This window comes from Neopelma chrysocephalum, unplaced genomic scaffold, assembly GCF_003984885.1.
Source record: "Neopelma chrysocephalum unplaced genomic scaffold, ASM398488v2 Primary Assembly neopelma1_65b, whole genome shotgun sequence".
Taxonomy (NCBI): Eukaryota; Metazoa; Chordata; class Aves; order Passeriformes; family Pipridae; genus Neopelma; species Neopelma chrysocephalum.
The window spans coordinates 3455498-3473527 of record NW_020897723.1 but is presented as its reverse complement, the minus strand read 5'-3'; the positions used below and the strand labels follow the sequence as shown (position 1 = coordinate 3473527).

The 18030-nt window shown below is 54.9% G+C and overlaps 1 protein-coding gene across 2 annotated transcripts in view; it reads right to left on the bottom strand.

Annotated features, from left to right (window-relative positions):
- PRKCB (protein kinase C beta) overlaps positions 1 to 18030 on the bottom strand; it is a 99217-nt gene that overhangs the window by 36488 nt on the left and 44699 nt on the right. For both annotated transcript variants that reach the window (XM_027684052.1, XM_027684053.1), the window contains exons 4-6: positions 10589 to 10700; positions 8874 to 9002; positions 79 to 235 (exon numbers count right to left, since the gene is read on the bottom strand). In XM_027684052.1, coding sequence (XP_027539853.1) covers positions 79 to 235; positions 8874 to 9002; positions 10589 to 10700 — 398 coding nt within the window. The remainder of the gene's footprint in view (positions 1 to 78; positions 236 to 8873; positions 9003 to 10588; positions 10701 to 18030) is intronic.

Here is an 18030-nt window from a genome sequence, read left to right as displayed (position 1 = left end):
AAGAGCAAATACAATCACATTAATTCTCGGGGGTGAGAAAATTCAGTTTACAAATTTAAACATTTTCCTCGTACTTACAATTTAAATGTCTCGTTCCACTCAGGATTCAGGGAGCACTTGATAGTTTTGGTCTTCTGTTTGCTTTCGTTTTTGGGGTCAGGGATTAGTTTAAGCTTCACGTAGGGATCTGACAAGCCATTAGGGTCCATAGGAACTAGGTTTTTAGCATCTCTTACTGGGGAAGAGAAACAGGATTAAATTCAGTATTCCAGCTATAAAAATACCCGACAACTGACAACTTCCCTGCGTGCCAAGAGTAAGTGTGAAAATAGTGATTAAAACCAGAATTAAACTGGATCTGTGCAGACATGGGCATTACATGAGGAACGACATAATTAACGCAGAGCAAACGCAGCTCTCGTGGACGGGGGAGGCTGAAGGGTCGACTCAGGAGATTATTTTTACTTTCTGACAGGATGGTTTTTTTGTTTGCTCTCGGTTCTAAGCCATTTAAAGCCAGTTTGTTTCCTCTTGCCCCTCGGGAAGCAGCGTTGCACTGATTTGGTGGGAGCACGGGGATGGAGCTTTCCTTGGAGAGTGGAAACAGCAACGTTAATGCCACAGGCAGGGGAGAGCAGGGACCAAAGGCACCAAATTCCCCACTGGGGCCCCCCAGGCTCAGCTGCTGTGGCCCTGAGGGAGCAGGGGGATGCCCACAGGGCATCATCACCTGCCCACTTGGCAGCATCACCCCGGCTCTGGGAGCTGAAGTGTCTCCTCTGGGAAGCAGGAGGAGAGAGGGAAGAGCCAACCTGAGATGACTCGGTTGCTTGTAATTGGATTGCAGCTTGGGGAAATTAAATACAGCCAGGCTGAGCTGAGGCTCTTTGCCCAGATTAAGTCAAAAAGGGTCTGTCTGCCAGGAGAAGGGTCTTATCTTCCCTCCAGCCCGAATGGAGATATCAGAGATGCAAAGCCCGATGGCCACGATGGAGCCGAGCTGTAACCTGCAGAAAAGCTGTTTCAGGGAAGCCCAGAGCAGAGCTGCCCCCTCCCAGGTCCAATGCACACCCCAGGGATCAGGCATGGAGGGTTGTGCCATGCTGGGAACAGGAATTGAGTGCTGCCTGAAATTGCACCAGATGCCACCAGCAGCTCTGCTGTGAAGGCACAGCTTCACCCTGTAATCCCAAGGAGGAGGAGAGGACTCTGGCTCTGTGTGGGGCACCACAGGACACCAGAAGATACTTTTAGAGTCAGAAGAGTAAAAACAATTGCCCACTTCCCAACTCGCCAGTAAGGCACTTCTGCTGAGGTTGGGAACCAGAGAGTTTTGAAAAGCAAATTAACGCCCCAAAATCTGCCGTCTGATGCTGTCCTGCCAAAGCATTGCCCAATTTTCAGATCCATGGAATCGAACTTGTAGCCAAAATGCAAATCTGCATTTATAAACGGGCTCATTTATCAAACGTGACAGCCCTGCCAGCAGCTCGTGAGACGGGGAGAGGCGGGAGCCTGCTGGGAACCACCGCCTGCCACTGCAGGAGCCAGGCAGCCCCAGCCAGCCTTGCTGCTCTACAGGCTCCTCACACGCCCGGGGTGAGGCAGCTGCAGGAGCCAGAGTCACCTCTGGCCCCTCTGGCACAGGGGGAAGGAATGACTTCATCCCTGCCCGTGGTACACGGGGACCTCGCTAGGGATGCTGTCAGAGAATAACCAAATCCCAGAATAGCTGGGGTTGGGAGGGACCTTAAAGCTCATCCCATCCCACCCCCTGCCATGGGCAGGGACACCTCCCACCAGCCCAGGTTGCTCCAAACCCCCTCCAGCCTGGCCTTGGACACTCCCAGGGATGGGGCAGCCACAACTTCTCTGGGCAACCTGGGCCAGGGCCTCCCCACCCTCACAGGGAAGAAATACCTTCCTAATTTCTATTCTAACCCTGCCCTCTGTCAGTTTAAAACCACCACCCCAGGGCTCCCTGCCTGCACCCCCCACATTGCCAAGGCACAGGGAACAGTGCTCCCAGTGCCCCCCTGAACCGGCCACACCCTCCCCCTGAGCTCTGACTGCTTTTTATTGCCTTCTTGGCCTTAAAATTATCACACAAATGTGTTTTCAGTGCCCCTGCCGCACTCAGACCTGTGGGAGCCTCAGGGAAAGTGGGGGCCAACCACTGCCACTCACAGAACCACTGACATTGGGATGTTGTGGCACCAAACAGTGCCCACCCCGACCCCAGTGCCCGGGGCAGGACAGTGGGCACAGTCTTCCCTGGTGACCATCACCCCTCACCTGCCCTGGGGTCAGCAGAAACCACTGAGGACCCTTCAGGCCTCCTGCGTGAGCAGCAGAAGCAGCCCAGGGGCTGGAAGAAGCCGCTGGCTCTGGGGTCTCACACCAGCCAGTGTCCCCTCACTGACAGGAGATGCAAAATGATGTCACACGGAATCAGCTCCGTGTTTCACCATCCCAACAGCCAACACAACATCCTCTGGAGACTAATGAACCACCCTCCATCGTTTATCAGGCCATCCTTCGCTTCTTTAAGGAACAGGAGAAGTAATTCCTGACCCTCACAGTTAATCAGTTTATGCCCTGAAGCATGAGATTTGATTACCTCATGTTATTATCTCAGCGTGCAGACCTCACAATTTCATTAATGGGAATAATTTTATCTATTCATTTAAAAAAAACAAAATGCTTCTGCTTGACCTCAGGAAACTTTCTAACTTTTCAAGCAGAAATCAACAATTAAGTGAAGGGAAAATAAAAACGTGGAGCAGCACAGCAGTGACACCTCCCAGCAGGAGAGCTGCGCTCCTTCCTCGCCAGTGTTTATGGAATTTATTTGACAGTTAAATTTGATGTAAAATAGTTTTACATCTGTCATACCCTGACAGTTTTGTGCATCATTAAGAAGTAGTAACATCGTTATTAACGGTGATGAGTAAGAATATTATGATCCCATTTAAAGCAGGACTTAAATCACTGTGGGTGCCGAGTGTGGCCGAGGAGACACCACCATGGCCTCGGGCCATGGGCAGGATGAGGCATCCACAAGCCTTGGACATTCCTGGACCAGGAGGCTTGGGGGGGCAGTGGTGGCAGTGCCCACCTTCTCCACACCATTGCCATGGCAATGGGGACATCACCCCACTGCCACGGGCAGGAGGTGTCACCTGCTCTGCCCTGCAGGGCCAGGGCAGGTAGAGCTGGGTGAGTGATAATTGAATAATTTATTCTGCAAACAGCTTCCTAATAAATGATTCAGACAAGAACTTTTAACTGCTCAGGCAGCTGTAACTGCAGGAACAGGCTTGGGAAGAGACACCCCCACTTCCGATGGCAAAGGTGGGGAGAAGCCTCACTCTGCCACACGTGCAGAGCAGGAGGGGGCACGGCCTCTCCAGGCACTGCAGAGGGCATGGCCAGAAGCTCACTGCCCTTCCTCCTACTCCCAGGTTCCCAAGGGAGGGCAAGAGTAACATGGTGGATAAACAAGGACCAGAAAGTTCTCTGCTAAATGTGCCACGTGGGGTTCACTTTTACGCTAAATAAAAAAAGCCTACAACAAACCAATTCCTACCCCGCTCTCCAGACAGCTCCCATGGGCTGTCACATCCTTCCTCCTCCTCTCTGAGCATGCAGGGCCAGGGGACATGTTCAGTGCAGGGAATTCTGCTTCTTGCTGCCCTCCAAAGGGAAAGGCCCTGGCACAGGTTGCCCAGAGAAGCTGGGGCTGTTCCACCCCTGGAAGTGTCCAAGGCCGGGTTGGATGGAGCTTGGAGCAACCTGGGCTGGTGGAAGGTGTCCCTGCCCATGGCAGGGGGTGGGACTGGATGGTCTTTAAACCAAACCATTCCAGGATTCTATGGTTCTATGAAAAACCCTTCCAAAGCCTGGCTCACTGCAAGGAGAGGTCAGAGCTCTGCCACCTCATGCCAGCCCATCACTTCTCCATGGCCGTGCCAGCAGCACCCCCCATTCCACAGCTCCTGGATGGGATTTTGGAGAGGGGAAGGTTCTTGGGCTGGCCTGCAGCACTCATCTTCCTCCCTCCAGCAGCCCACACCATCCCCAGCCAGGAGCAGCCCCATCCCAGTCAGTGCCTGGCCCTCAGATGAACACCCTCGCCAGTTAAAACATTTAATTAATGCTCTGATAAGAATATATTTGCACATGCTCGTACAATGAGAAAGGCACAGGACTCATTAGAGCTGCATCTGCCTGGGCCGGTGATTATTAATTAACACACTTCCAGCTCGTTTATCTAATCACAGCATAATTGGTTTCAGTTTTGGTCAATGTTTTCCTTCAGTCAGCTCAGTAAACAGCTGAGCTCTGCCCCAGCAGCCTCTGCCACGCTGCAGGAGAACCAGGGGCTTGGGTCTATGGGTGCTAACGAGGGGCTCGGCTTGGCAGGACCCACTGGGGGCCACGGCAGGGTGCCAAGGCTCACAGGAGAGGAGAGGGAACCCACCATGGTCCCCACGCTCAGCAGCCCTGGCACGAGGACAGGGCACACCCTCCTTCACACACACAGGGTCAAAGGGTCCCAAACACGCTGAGGAGTCTCCATCCCCCAAACACAGCCCGACCTCGCAGCACAAACCCACCACAGCTTCTCTGCCTCCTAATCCCTGTCAGACTCTCTACCTTTTAGGCCTCTTTTTTTCACCAGCATTCCCCTAAGAGGAGAGATGTGCTGGGCTGCACTGGCACACGGCGGGACACACCTCCCACCTGCCTGTGGTGGGAGAGCAGCTCCTGCTGCTGGAGAGGAGCCACGCACAAGAGTCCTCAAAGCAACTTCCATCTTGGAGCAGCAACAGCTTTAATGGATTCCCAGCCCAGCCTTCACATTCTCCCACTCCTCCATTTCCCAGACTCAAATATTCATGTCCCTTAATACGACAGGCTCAGAATAATCTGCATTTGGAAGCTCTTCTGTTACGGAAGCCAAAATGCGCAGCGCCTTGATGACACTTCAATTTGCTGTGATTTCCCACTTTATTCCTCAGTCTTTTCCCACTAATAAGACACTTGATCAAAGCCCAGAGCAGAACATGGACTGTGAACATGCATTTGCTCCTGCCCCATTTCACATCTCCCTCCCACACTGGGGGTTCAGAGACACAGAGCCCACATTCTAAACATTAGGAAGAAATTCTTCCCTGTGAGGGTGGGGAGGCCCTGGCACAGGTTGCCCAGAGAAGCTGGGGCTGCCCCATCCCTGCAAGTGTCCAAGGCCAGGTTGGAGCAACCTGGGCTAGTGGAAGATATCCTTGCCTGTGACAGGGGGGTGGAACGAGATGAGCTTTTGGGTCCCTTCCAACCCAAATCATTCCAGGATTCAATAATTCTATGAAAATCTGCGTCTTCCACCGGGAGGGAAAGATTAGCTTTACAAATAAAAGGAAAAAAATTAGAGTAAGAGAAAAGAAACCCACAGAGCCAAACAGCATCCGCCAAATTCCCGTTAAATTTGTCAAGCGACGAAGAAATCAAAGCCCCGTGTTGGCTGTGCCCGTGCTGCCACCTGCAGGCACCTGCCCTGCCCTGCCAGCCCTGCCAGGGGCACCCGGGCACCCTTCACACTTCATAGCTGGGATCCTCTTTGCCATGGGAAAGCTTCCAAAATTCCCGGGCAAGGGTCTCCCCCCCCCAGTGGCACAGAGAGAAGGTCTCGCCCCACCACCAGAACCTGTTTTTTCCCATGCAGCAGGACCCAAGGGGGGCTCAGCCTCCCCACCCCTGCCAGGCTCCGGGGGCTCCAGCACCCACCTGCCACCCACCACTGTGCTGTCACTGCTGTTCTCGACAGAAATCCACCCCCCTGCCCGCCCCAAACCGAAATTCCTGCAGAAAACGTGTAAAGGGCATTTTCCACCAGAAATCTGCTCGGAGGAATCCTGGCTGCTGCCTCCACCCGCTGCCTCCCCGGGCTGGGCTGGGGCCCCAGTGGGGACACTCTTCAACTGAGCCCCACTGTGCCCCCCAGAATGGCCAAGGCAGGTCCTGCAGGAACTGTTTGGGTTGGAAAATCCCTCCAGGATCGTTGAATCCAACTGTTCCCCCTGCCAAGGCCACCACTGAGCCACGTCCCCAAGTGCCAGACCTACACAGATTTTAAACCCTTCCAGGGATGGGGACTCTGCCACTGCCCTGGGCAGCTGTGCCAGGGCTGGACAGCCCTTTCCATGAAGGAATTTTCCCAATATCCAACCTAAACCTTCCCTGGTACAACTTGAGGCTGTTCCCTCTCCTCCTGTCCCTTGTTCCCTGGGAGCAGAGCCCGACCCATCCCCGGCTCCCCCCTCCTGTCAGGGAGTTGCAGAGCCAGAAGGTCCCCCCTGAGCCTCCTTTGCTCCAGGCTGAGCCCCCCCAGCTCCCTCAGCCGCTCCTGGTGCTCCAGCCCCTTCCCCAGCTCTGTTCCCTTCCCTTCCCACGCTCCAGCTCCTCAATGTCCTTCTCGTTCTGACGGCCCCAAAACTGACCCCAGGATTCGAGGTGGCCTCCCCAGTGCCCAGCACAACATGAGGTGGCTCCATCTCCCAAGGGCTGGGTGCCCACCCGTGCTCTGGGGGGCTGGCTGGGCTCCCCAGTGTCCAGCCTCTCCTCTCCCAGAGCATCCCACTCCTCCAGCAGCTCCACAGCAGAGCTGGAGAGCTCAGCACGCTTCCCTGCCTTCTGGAAAAGCCAACAGCTGACATCTTTTCACCAACACCTCCATAAAGGGCCAGAAATAAAACAGCCTTTCAAACCCAGTGGAAAAAATGAAAATCCAGCTGCACAGAATGGGGCCAAGGGAGCTCCTCCCCTGCCTCCGGAGAGGTGGGAACACAGTGCCAGGGAACTCATGGTGCCAGTGGGAGGGTGAGCTCTGTACCCCACTGGCATCTGATGGAGGCTGGGGACCAGTCCTGTCTCACCCCCAGAGGGAATCATAGAATCATTAAGGTTGGAAAAGGCCTCCAAGATCACCAAGTCCAACCTTCGGGAAGGTGCCTGGGAAGCAAGACCTTCCGAGAAACAGAGTTCTGCCTGGTTCACTGACGCTCTCCTTAAGGGTAAATCAAACAAAAAAATAAATTAAAAAATCCTCCACAGCTTTTTTCAACTTTTCATTAACATTTTCAGCAACTTGGTATTTTTCTTGAAAACACTCCCATGGCTCTGTAGGTCAGAAGGATCCTGGCTCTCCTGCACACTCCTGGATCACACCTGACTACCTCCTTCCATGTGGGTGGGGTGACCTGTGCTGCCACCTGAGGCTGTGCCCACCATGGACCAACACTGCCCTCGGCCTCCCATCCCCTGGGGGGGCTGGCTGGGCTCACCCCTCCCCGGAGCAGAGCAGGGCTGGAGCCCTGCTGGGTCACAGCAGCCATCCCTCCTGGGTCACAGCAGCCACCCCTCCTGGGTCACAGCAGCCACCCCTCCTGGGTCACATCAGCCATCCCTCCTGGGTCACAGCAGCCACCCCTCCTGGGTCACATCAGCCATCCCTCCTGGGTCACAGCAGCCATCCCTCCTGGGTCACAGCAGCCATCCCTCCTGGGTCACAGCAGCCATCCCTGCTGGGTCACATCAGCCATCCCTGCCGGGATGCACTTGGCTGAGCGAGGAGCCCGCCTGGAGCAGCAGGACCTTGGCAGTCTCTGCTCTCCTCAGGGAACAAGTGCCCATGAGAGTGAGGAGAAGCACCACGAGGAGCACCACGGGATGCACGGAGACAACCCCATCCCACAGAAACCAGCCCCGGGGCTGTCACGGCATCTCCCGCTGCGGCAGGATGCGGGAAACCAGACTCCTCCAAGGAGCCGGTGGGATGGTGGAGAAGGATCCGGTGTTGCCATGGATGTCCCAGCCCCGGTGCCCCCTCAGGGGCGCTGCAGGGGGCACTTCACAGCCCACAGCTTTAACTCATCCGGGAATAACCGCGACAGCTCGGTCGCCCCTGCGGAGACCGCGGCGCCCGGAGCTGCCTGGAGCTGCCTGGAGCTGCCTGGGCACCGGCGTGGGCAGGGACCTCCCTCCCACACAGCACCCGCTCAGCCCCCGCCAGACAAGCCCCAGAGGGACTGACAGGGCCGTGCCCACGAGGAGCAATCCCTGCCTCCAGCCCCCGCTCCACGAGACACCCGTCACCAGCACCCAACAGAGCCACACTCTCCTCGTGCTGGGGACAGGAGGCTTCAAAAGGACGTGGATTAATGTTTTGGGGGGATGCTCAAAGGTCATGGGGGAAGCAATATCTTGTGGGAACTCAAAATCTGGGTGGCAAAAGCCCTTAAAGATGGGATAGTCCCGTTTCCTGCCACAAACCAGGAACAGAGAGGTTTCAGGACAGAGAAAAGTGGCACTGGGAACAAGGTGTTTCCCCATGGATGGCCACCGGGTCCCTGGGACACTCCAGGCAGGGAAGGAGCCTCTGCTTTGCCCAGCACCACCTGGCTCCCTGCAGGCTCCTCCAGCCCCATCTCCCACCACTGGGCACATCCCTGCAGGTGGATGCTGTGGGATGGGGCTCCTGCCCGTCACTGGGTGGTTGGATCCTCTCTGCTCCCCCTTCCCGGGGTCCTGCGGATGCTGGAATTTTACAGCACTTAAAAAGCAGTTTGAAAAAATCTGTAAGTGCCATTGACACACAGAACCCCTGGAGCCCCAGCTGGGCTTTGCCAGAGGGCAGGAGGGTGCCCAGAGGGGCTCAAAGCCTTGTCCTGCCCTGCCAGGCATCTGCTCCTGGGTGCTGACGCCGGCGCTGCCCGGCCCTGCAGGGCTGTCAGGCTGTGGGTGTGCTGTCACACAGTGTCACACACTGTCACACAGTGTCACACAGTGTCACACACTGTCACTCACACACGTACCTACAACGGTGAGCACGTCCTTGTCGATGTCTGCCCGGATGTATATCCGCCCCCGGCGCTCCGTGTGGTCCGTCCCGCACAGGCTGGGCACGTTCATCACACAGCGCTTGTGCACGTTCATCATGCAGGCTGGGGACAGAGGGACACACGGTCATCATGCAGGCTGGGGACAGAGGGACACACGGTCATCACACAGGCTGGGGACAGAGGGACACACGGTCATCACACAGGCTGGGGACAGAGGGACACATGTTCATCATGCAGGCTGGGGACAGAGGGACACACAGTCATCACACAGGCGGGGGACAGAGGGACACATGGTCATCATGCAGGACAGAGGGACAGAGGGACACATGTTCATCATGCAGGCTGGGGACAGAGGGGACACACGTTCATCACGCAGGCTGGGGACAGAGGGACACATGTTCAGCATGCAGGACAGAGGGGACACACGTTCATCATGCAGGTTGGGGACAGAGGTACACATGTTCATCACGCAGGCTGGGGACAGAGGGGGACACAGTCATCATGCAGGATGGGGACAGAGGGACACACATTCATCATGCAGGACAGAGGGGACACACGTTCATCACGCAGGCTGGGGACAGACGGACACACGTTCATCACACAGGCTGGGGACAGAGGGCACACTCAGCACCCGCTGCCACGGCCCACGGGGCGCTCGGAAGCAGGGGGAGCACCCGTCCTCCTCCTAATGGGATGTTGTGAGGGATTCCGGGATAAACGTGCAGCAAAGGGACCTTCAAACACAGCTGGAGGCTCCGCAGAGCCCTGCCTGGGCACGGGAACCCACGGCAGCAGCTCTGGGTCCTGCCTAAGAGACCCCAGGGCTTTGAGCCCGTTCTCTAATCGCTTGAGTTTTGCTGACTCACTAAACTTTTCTTCCATCCCACCCAGGGCACAATGCTGGGTTCACCAGGAGCCCAAGAAGGGGCATTAAAAATTACCTGTGTATCTGTATACAGATACACAGCTATAAAATTTGATATATATATATAACATAGGCAGATATAAATATTTATATTTCAAAGCAATCCATTTCCCCTTGGTAAGGTTCCCAAGGAATACCCTGCTCCCACAGCAGCCAAGCCTCTCTATTCCTGAGCAAGGACCAGCCGAGTTTGCTGCTCCTGCTGCCAGCACACACTGCACGTCCCAGTCCCTTTAAATGGAACGTACAGGATTAACTGGGAAAATTACTGATTCCATCCTCTCCCTCTGCTTCCATTCCCCCGTTTTCTCCTCTCCGCCGGCAGCGCCGGGAGCGGCCACACGGTGTCACTCGGAGCCAGCGGGAGCCCAGGGGATGTGCAGGGGGATCCTGCAAGGACGCTGCAGGGGGAATTGGGGGCACGCAGGGGAGGATGTGGGGAGCGGGAACGCTGCGAGGATGCTGCTGGGGGGGTTGCTCCCGGAGGGGATGTATGGGGGGGATGCTGCTGCAGTGGGATGCAGGCAGGGTCCATCCCTAACCCAACACCTTCCCTCTCCCTGCAGCCACGGCGGGGATGCCCCACACCAGGTGAGAAGGTGCCCACTCACGTGCCCCCAGCAGCCCCACAGGATGCTCTGCACCACGGCCAGAGGGAACGGGCTCTTGGCTGTAACTCAGGTGGGTCAGGAGCCCCTGCCCAGGGCCTTGGGGTGCCACAGCCTCCCACGGGGTGCCAGAGCCCCCCAGTGCCAGCACTTACTGTCACATTTCATGCCCTGGTGGATGAGCCCGTACAGCAACGACCCGCAGTGGTCACAGAAGGTGGGGCTGGAGTACGTGTGGATTTTGAATTTGTGCTTGCTCCGGGGATCCTGGGAGGAAAACAAAGGATAAAGATTATAAACCTGCACCAAACATTGGCAAGGCACCCCTGCTCTGCCCATTCCATGTGCCAGCTGGCTCTGGAGGAGATGCTAATGGACTTCAGTCGACTGCCCCCGACTCGGGGGGACCTTTTCCAGCAATCACCAGTATCCAGCTTTATTCCTCTTTATGTATGTTGCCATAACAATGAAAAAGCAATGCACTGGCTTGTCTGGGGATTTATTCTTTTTCAATGACTCGGTCTTAGCACGGAAAACATCAGGTGAAATTGGTAGGTATGAACCAACAGAAGGGCTGGACACTGCCCAACTTCCATGCAGAGCAGGACAAACCATCCATGATTCCAACTATATTAAGCCTGCCCAGGAAACATCTCTGTGCTCCAGTACCAGCCCTCCCCAGCATGATCCCATGGATTCAAGCTGCTTGGGAGATACTTTAATATTTTGAGCTTTCTTAAAAGCAAGGAAGATTTTTCTGCAGCAGAGTGTGCAGACCCAGAAGAGCCCAGTTTATCCCTTTATTGTGCAGGCACCAGGCAAACAGGGCTGCTGGGGCTCCAGCAAAGGCAGCAGGAGTTAAAGCCAAACAAACTCAAACTATAGAATCCTGGAAGGACATTGAAGATCATCTCATTCCACCCCCTGCCATGGGCAGGGACACCTCCCACTAGCCCAGGCTGCTCCAAGCCCCGTCCAACCTGGCCTTGGACACTTCCAGGGATGGGGCAGCCACAGCTGCTCTGGGAACATGTGCCAGTGAAATAATCTCCAGAAGAAACAACTTCTCAGCCAGGAGACAGGATGAAGCACTGAGGCACAGCAAGGATTTGGTATCTCTTGGTATCTTCCTTGCATGAAAAGACAATTCTGGAAGGCCAGGAGAGCCTGGAGCAGCTGGGCTGTGCAGAGGAGGGCTCTGGGGCTCCACACCTCTGGGAGCAGCACACACAGGCCAGGGGGGAAGATTCCAGCATGGAGCAGCTTGATTTCATCTCAGGTTAATTGTTGAAGGGTTGGGGATAAGGCACAGCTCCCGCTCTGTCATTGGAGCTGAGCAGCTTTTTAATGGCCTGGAAAGCTGCCCAGGCATTAGCAAAGACACCTTTTCAGGGCACTGAGAGCAGAGTAAATAAATAAAGAGTGGAATCAGAAGCGAGCTATAACATCACTGCCAATACACTCCCTCCCCCTGAAATTAATTTCCCAGCACTGTTGCATTGAAGCTTCCAGCTGCATTAATCACCAACATCCTGCTTTGTTACTCAGCACCACAGATAACCCCACCACACCAGCAAGGAGCAAAACTAAGTGAGCTTCCTCTAACTCAACCTGTGAAGTGCCAGGAATCAGGTACAGGCTTCAGCAAACTTGTACTGAAACTGGAAATACCTCACCTTGTACCCCAAGCAAACCACTCCTAGACACAGAGCCCAGTGTAGCTCTGCCTGGCAGCTCACTCCTGTGCCAGCTGTGGCACAGGAAAGCCAAGGGGAAGAAGGGTCATGATTAACCTGCCTTCTGGACACCCCAAAGAGTCAGTTCCTCAAGTGACACTATAGGTTTGAAAGCCTTTTGCATTCCTCAGAAACGTAAGAGAGCAGAGAAAACTTAAACCTGGATTTTAGGCTAGAACAGGGTGTGGGCGGGGAGTTCCCCCCCAAAAGCTTGGGGCAGGCAGCCTGGGCTCCACCTCACAGGATGGTCTGTAAGGTTCCTTCCAACACAAACCATGCTGGGATCCTGTGATTCCCTTGCCACCGTCTCAGGAGAAAGGGGATCTCTGGCTGACGGGTCCTGCAGAGCCCTCCGGGCATCAGCCACCACTGCTGACCCTCTGTGGCAGCAGGACAGGGTGAGGGGGACATGGGGACAGGGGGCAGGGCGAGGGGGACACGGGGCAGGGCGAGCAGGAGCCCTGTGCCAGCGTGTGACACGGGCAGGAATCGCCCCCAGGCGCTCCAGCTTCTGTGTTCCCTTCTAGAAACACATATTCCTGTTTAGGCAAATGAAAGCTTTAGTCATTCATAAAAAACACAAGCTTTATGCAAAAGGAGACAATTCCCACTCCATGCGAAGGATGTGAAATTCCCACTGGAACCCGGAGTTAAAGAAGGCAGAGCTGGAAAAGCAGAGTGCGTGTGGAAGCACACCGAGCTCCCCAAACCCAGCACCACAGCCCTGGGGGAAGGCAACCCCTGCAGGGAGGGGCTAAATCCCTTATGGGAACGCTTCAGGCTTCACCTTCTGCTCCCATCTGCCCAAGGGGCTGTTCTGGAGAGACCCACAGGCAGAGGGGCAGAGCCCAGAGGGTGTGAGGGTGATGGAGCAGCCAGGAACAGGGAGGCAGAGTTGGTTTTCTGGCTGCTGGGATGTGTGGGGCCCGTGTCACCTTGACCAGTGCCTTAGAAAGTGCCAGAAACTGGCAATTCTGGATATCATTTTTGACCAAGGCTGGAGTCTCTGTACAAAGAGACTATTTTTGTACCACCGAGACGGGGATGACGAGAACACTGCGCATGCAGATGCTGAGACTTAAAACAAGAATGGTTAAAAAGAAGTTTGCCGAGAAAAGAAGAAGCACTTCTCCTCCCCCACCAGCACAGAGCCGGCCTGAAGAACGGGGCAGGAACAGCTTTCTTTGGAGCAGAGCTGGAAAATGCCACTGGGAGAATGTCAGTGCACGGCAAGACTCTGCCCTTCCCAGCCAGCGCTGCCTCGGAGGGGTGTGAGCCCAGGGCAGGGAGCTGGGACAGGAGCCAGGGAAGGAGAGGAGCTGCTGCTGGCTTTGACCTGGTGCCCTGCAGGCATCGACCCTGCAGAGGTGGCAGAACCCATCCCTGGTCGGGTTGGACGAGGTTTGGGGCAACCTGGGACAGTGGAAGGTGTCCCTGACCCCGGCAGGGGAGTGGAACTGAATGATCTTTAGGGTCCCATCCAACCCAGACCCATCTATGAATCTACGAAATGACCCCCCAAGCCTCCACTTCTCCTTCAGTGGAGCCCTGGGAAGGGGCAGCCAGACGCACACCGATGGCTTGTTTGAATCCTCTGTGCTGACATTTGCTGGATTTGACAGAACACAGCTCTGCAACAAGATCACAGGCTGCTGCTTTCCCCGTCTCATTGCAGAGAAAGCTCTAAATTATCTCTCCCAAAGAAGAATTAACACAGTTCCCACAAAGAGACCATTTAAAAGTGAATTTCATAGCAATTTAAGCAGCATACTAGCAAATACAACACAGCCACAGCTTCCTGCATGCACTCAATAAACCTGGGCAGGGACATAAACCCAAAACCTCACACTCGGTTCCCTCGACTCCCATGTGGAAAATCCCCCCAGGATGCAGGGAACAACTCACAGCAGGCAAAGGTGGCCTCCTGGCACTGTGCAAGCTGTTCTTTGGGATGCCAAGATGGGGCAGGGGAAGATGTAACAGAGACCATGGCACCCACCAGAGACAGGGACCCTGGGCTCCAGCAGCACTGGCCCCTCCTGTCTGGGAGCTGCTGCCCTGGGGATGCACCTCCTGCATCCCCCCACCCGCCTGCACAGGGCTGGAAAAACACCTTTGGTGAGAAATAGCTCAAGTCCCAGCAAAAAAACAAGCAAGGAAGTTCAGGAACAAGGGCACAAGAGCGTTGGGTCTTTGTTTCAATGAGAAGAGTCACAATAAACCAGAGACTCCACGGAAAGGAGGTTACAGGCAGGAGGAAAACACAGGTCCTGTTCAAGGTAAGACAGCAAAGATTTTGGGGCTCCATCAGGTGTCCTTGCCCACGGCAGAGGGATGAAACCCTTCCAACCCAAACCAGTCTGTGACCCCAGGATTCTGGAGCATCTTTTCCACCACCACATCTCCTCAGCAGCTGCCTCAGCGCGCCACGGCTCAGAGCAGTCGGGCACTGCTGCGCCAGTAAGTGACACCACAACTATTTTTCTGTATTTTACAGCGCTCCAGCCACAGAGGAGCTCACAGAGCACAGGGCCCGGGGGCACGGCTGTGCAGGCAGCAGGATCCTGGCAGCAGGACGGAGGCAGCTCCCGGGGAAGAGCCAGCAGAGCAGCACGGACACGGCTGCGGGCACAGGCACCGCAGCGGGGGCTGCTTCCATGTCAAACACAACCTGCCCCTGACAGCTTCCAGCAAGCAAATACATTTTTATTGACAAAAGATCTCATCCTCTCGTCAGACAACTGCAGTGGGATATGGACGACAGTTGTTCTCCTCTTGCTGCTGACAACACCGAATAAAACGCTTTTCTTGCCAAGCAGCAGAAAAAAAAAAAAGCCAAACTCAGCTTCTCTCCCAGAGCAGCACTTGCATCTCGACATCCTTTAGACATGTCTGGTATCTTGCCCATGCCTTGAGAGTCATTTTATTACACCTCCATGAGAGTGGGGCTCCCACAGCACTTTCCCTGCAGCCTCTGGGTGCCAGAACAGCACTGAGACCCCTGAAACACCTCCAAGCTGGTGCCACCTCGAGCACAGGCTGCACCACCCACCTCATCACCCTCCTGATGAGGGCACAAACCCACCTCAGACCCAGCCCTGGTACTCTGGAGCCACAGGGAGGGCACAGACCCATCTGCTCCAACCTCTCCTTTAACCAGCGGCCGCATCCGACCTGAAGTAACCAGACACAAACACGCCGAGACAACCAGAGAAGAGCTTTCCAGTGCCAGGGTTGAAGCCATGTGCGGGCTGGCAGGAGAAAGAGCCGGGCTGTGGCAGAGCCAGGGAAGCACCAGAAGGAGCTGGGAGGGAGCAAGGCAGATACATCTTCATCCCATGGGAGCTGTCACCGGCTGCTGCGGCAGCGAGCAGGTGCCCGCGCTCGAGGGGCAGATGGCACAGCACGAGAGCTGGAGAAGTTAATTAGCAGCACAAAAGCAAGCAGAAAGCTGCAGGAAGGTTGTGGAGATCTGCCAGAGCACTGGACAGTGAAGCCCAGAGGAAGGTGAGATGTGGGGAGGGATCAGATCCTGTGCTCTGAGGCAGCGCATGGGCAGGAGGGTGCTTGGAGTCACCAGGAAGGTCCTGACTCGATGGGCACATCATGGAATGCTTTCCATGAAGGAATTCCTCCTGAAATCCTCTCCTCATGCTGCAAACGGGGACAAACTACAAGCAAAACTGAAATGTAGCTACACTGGCCTGTTACCTTCCAAGAGCAACTCTGATATTCATTAATGCATCCTGATTAGATGACCTTTAACAGGATCATGCAAAGAAGGTCATTTTAATGATTATTTTGTCTACAATTTAAATAATTATGCATTCTACTAATAGCTCTGGCTATAATTAGGTTTGCCAACTGGAATACATTACACGTGCCTGACTTCAGCTCCTGGAGGCCTCGCTGTGGGTCAGAGTGGCCACGGCAGCTCTGCCTCCTGCCAAGAGGAGACACAGGAGTGCCAGAGCTGGGAATGAGGAACAGCAGAGCTGGACAGGGGAGGCAGGGGTTTGGGCTGCCAGCCCCTCTGAAGCACCTCACCAGTTCTCACCTGGGGAATGCTGGGCAGAGACCACAGCCTGACAGCACCTTCATGGGGAACAGAAGTCCTGCAGCCTGATGTCTGCAGCACCAACATCTGCAGCTACAGCTTCATTCTCTGCTGCAAGAGGCAATTAATCCTTCGTTTTTTTTCCTCTACTTAGAGGCCCTATCATGTGTAATTAGCCCTCTCTCCCAGATGCAAGGCTCCTGCTCAGCAGGCTTGGCAAGGTTAAACACACAACCACGCTCCTGCTCTCTTCAAGGAGGTTCAAACACAACCAGACCGAAAAGAAACACCCCAAAGCCTGTCCAGTCAACACCAGACAAACTCTGACATTTCAGTGGTCTCCAGGGATTCTGCTCTGCTCCCCAAGTGTGAAACACCAGCTCACCCCAGGTCATCTCTGCACGCACCAGCCTGCATCCCCCAAAGCACTTCAGCACATCCTGAACTTCAGACTGAGCAGTTTTATTTCAGTAATTAGAATTACACAGGTGTTTAAATGTTCAGATAGACCATAACCACTGTACAGGGACAAAATGGTTTTCTCCTTGATTCTCCAGTAACTGTGAAGACACAGAGATCGAGGAGCAAAGTTAGAAGATATTTTTTTAACACATTTTTTCCCTGGGCTCCAGGACCAGGCCAGAGGAAAGAGCAACTCTGGGCTGCAAACCAGCCCTGCACTGCTGAGCCGTGGGTGCCAGTTCACTGCATCCCTTCCCTCTCCAGCTCAGCAGAACCACGGGGCCCACTGTGAGGACAAACCCACTGCAGGGTTTAACACATGCAATAAATTAAGCTCCTTATTTCTGCTGGATTCTTTGGAGATTCGTATCTGGGGAAAAGTTACCAGCTTGCGGCACCAAGTGAAAAAGCACATCCCTGTAACCTGAGGGCTCCAGATCTGACAGCAGCACAGGTGTCTCTGGGCTCACACCACGGTTATCAGCAACCACAGAGCTCAGGGAAAGTCCAGCTTTCCATCAGTTCAAAGCAAAGCCCCAGTCCCTGGCTCATCCTAAAGCTGACAGGGCACTGCTGTCTGCTGTAGTTCTCCCTCTCCTGATTCAAAGCTCCTTAAGGATTATATGATTATGTAATTATAAATATTATATATTATAAATATAACAATATTGCAGTAAAAGCATGACTGACTGTGCAGGAGGAAGGAATTTTGTCCTGCGTTCATCCCCCAGGGGCAAGGGTACAGACCAGAGGGGCTCTGGGGGGCTTTGCTAAATAGCAAAAAAAAAAAAAAAAAAAAAAGCTATGAAAGCACCTTTTTCTCCCTGCTTTAGTCCCAAGCACCTGCATCCCTCTTCATTTTCAGAAATTATGTAATGAGAGATTCACTAACAGCACCGGGCAGCTGTTACCTGCCTGAGGGCTGTGCCAGGGTGGCAATGCTCATCCAGGGATAACAGCAAGCAACAGGGAATGCGACCAAGGGCCTTTACACCTGCCCAGGGATCGTGGGGCCTCTTGAAACGTGACAACTTGGCTTTAAATTAGACATTTCCCTTCCCAGGCAGAGGCTGCCCACAGTCACCCAGAGCTGCTGGAGAGACCAGCTGGGACCTGGCTGCCCCAGGGCTCCTGGTTGTGTGCTCAGCATGGGCAGGGCTGCTGGGCAGGGACAGCAAAGCATCGTGTCCCCCCTCAGCCACAGCTCTGCAGGGGCAGGAGGAGTGTCCCCTGTCCTGCTGCTTGTCCTGAGGGCTCACACTGCCCGTCCCGGGGGCTCACACTGCCCGTCCCGTGGGCTCACACTGCCCATCCCAGGGGCTCACACTGCCCATCCCAGGGG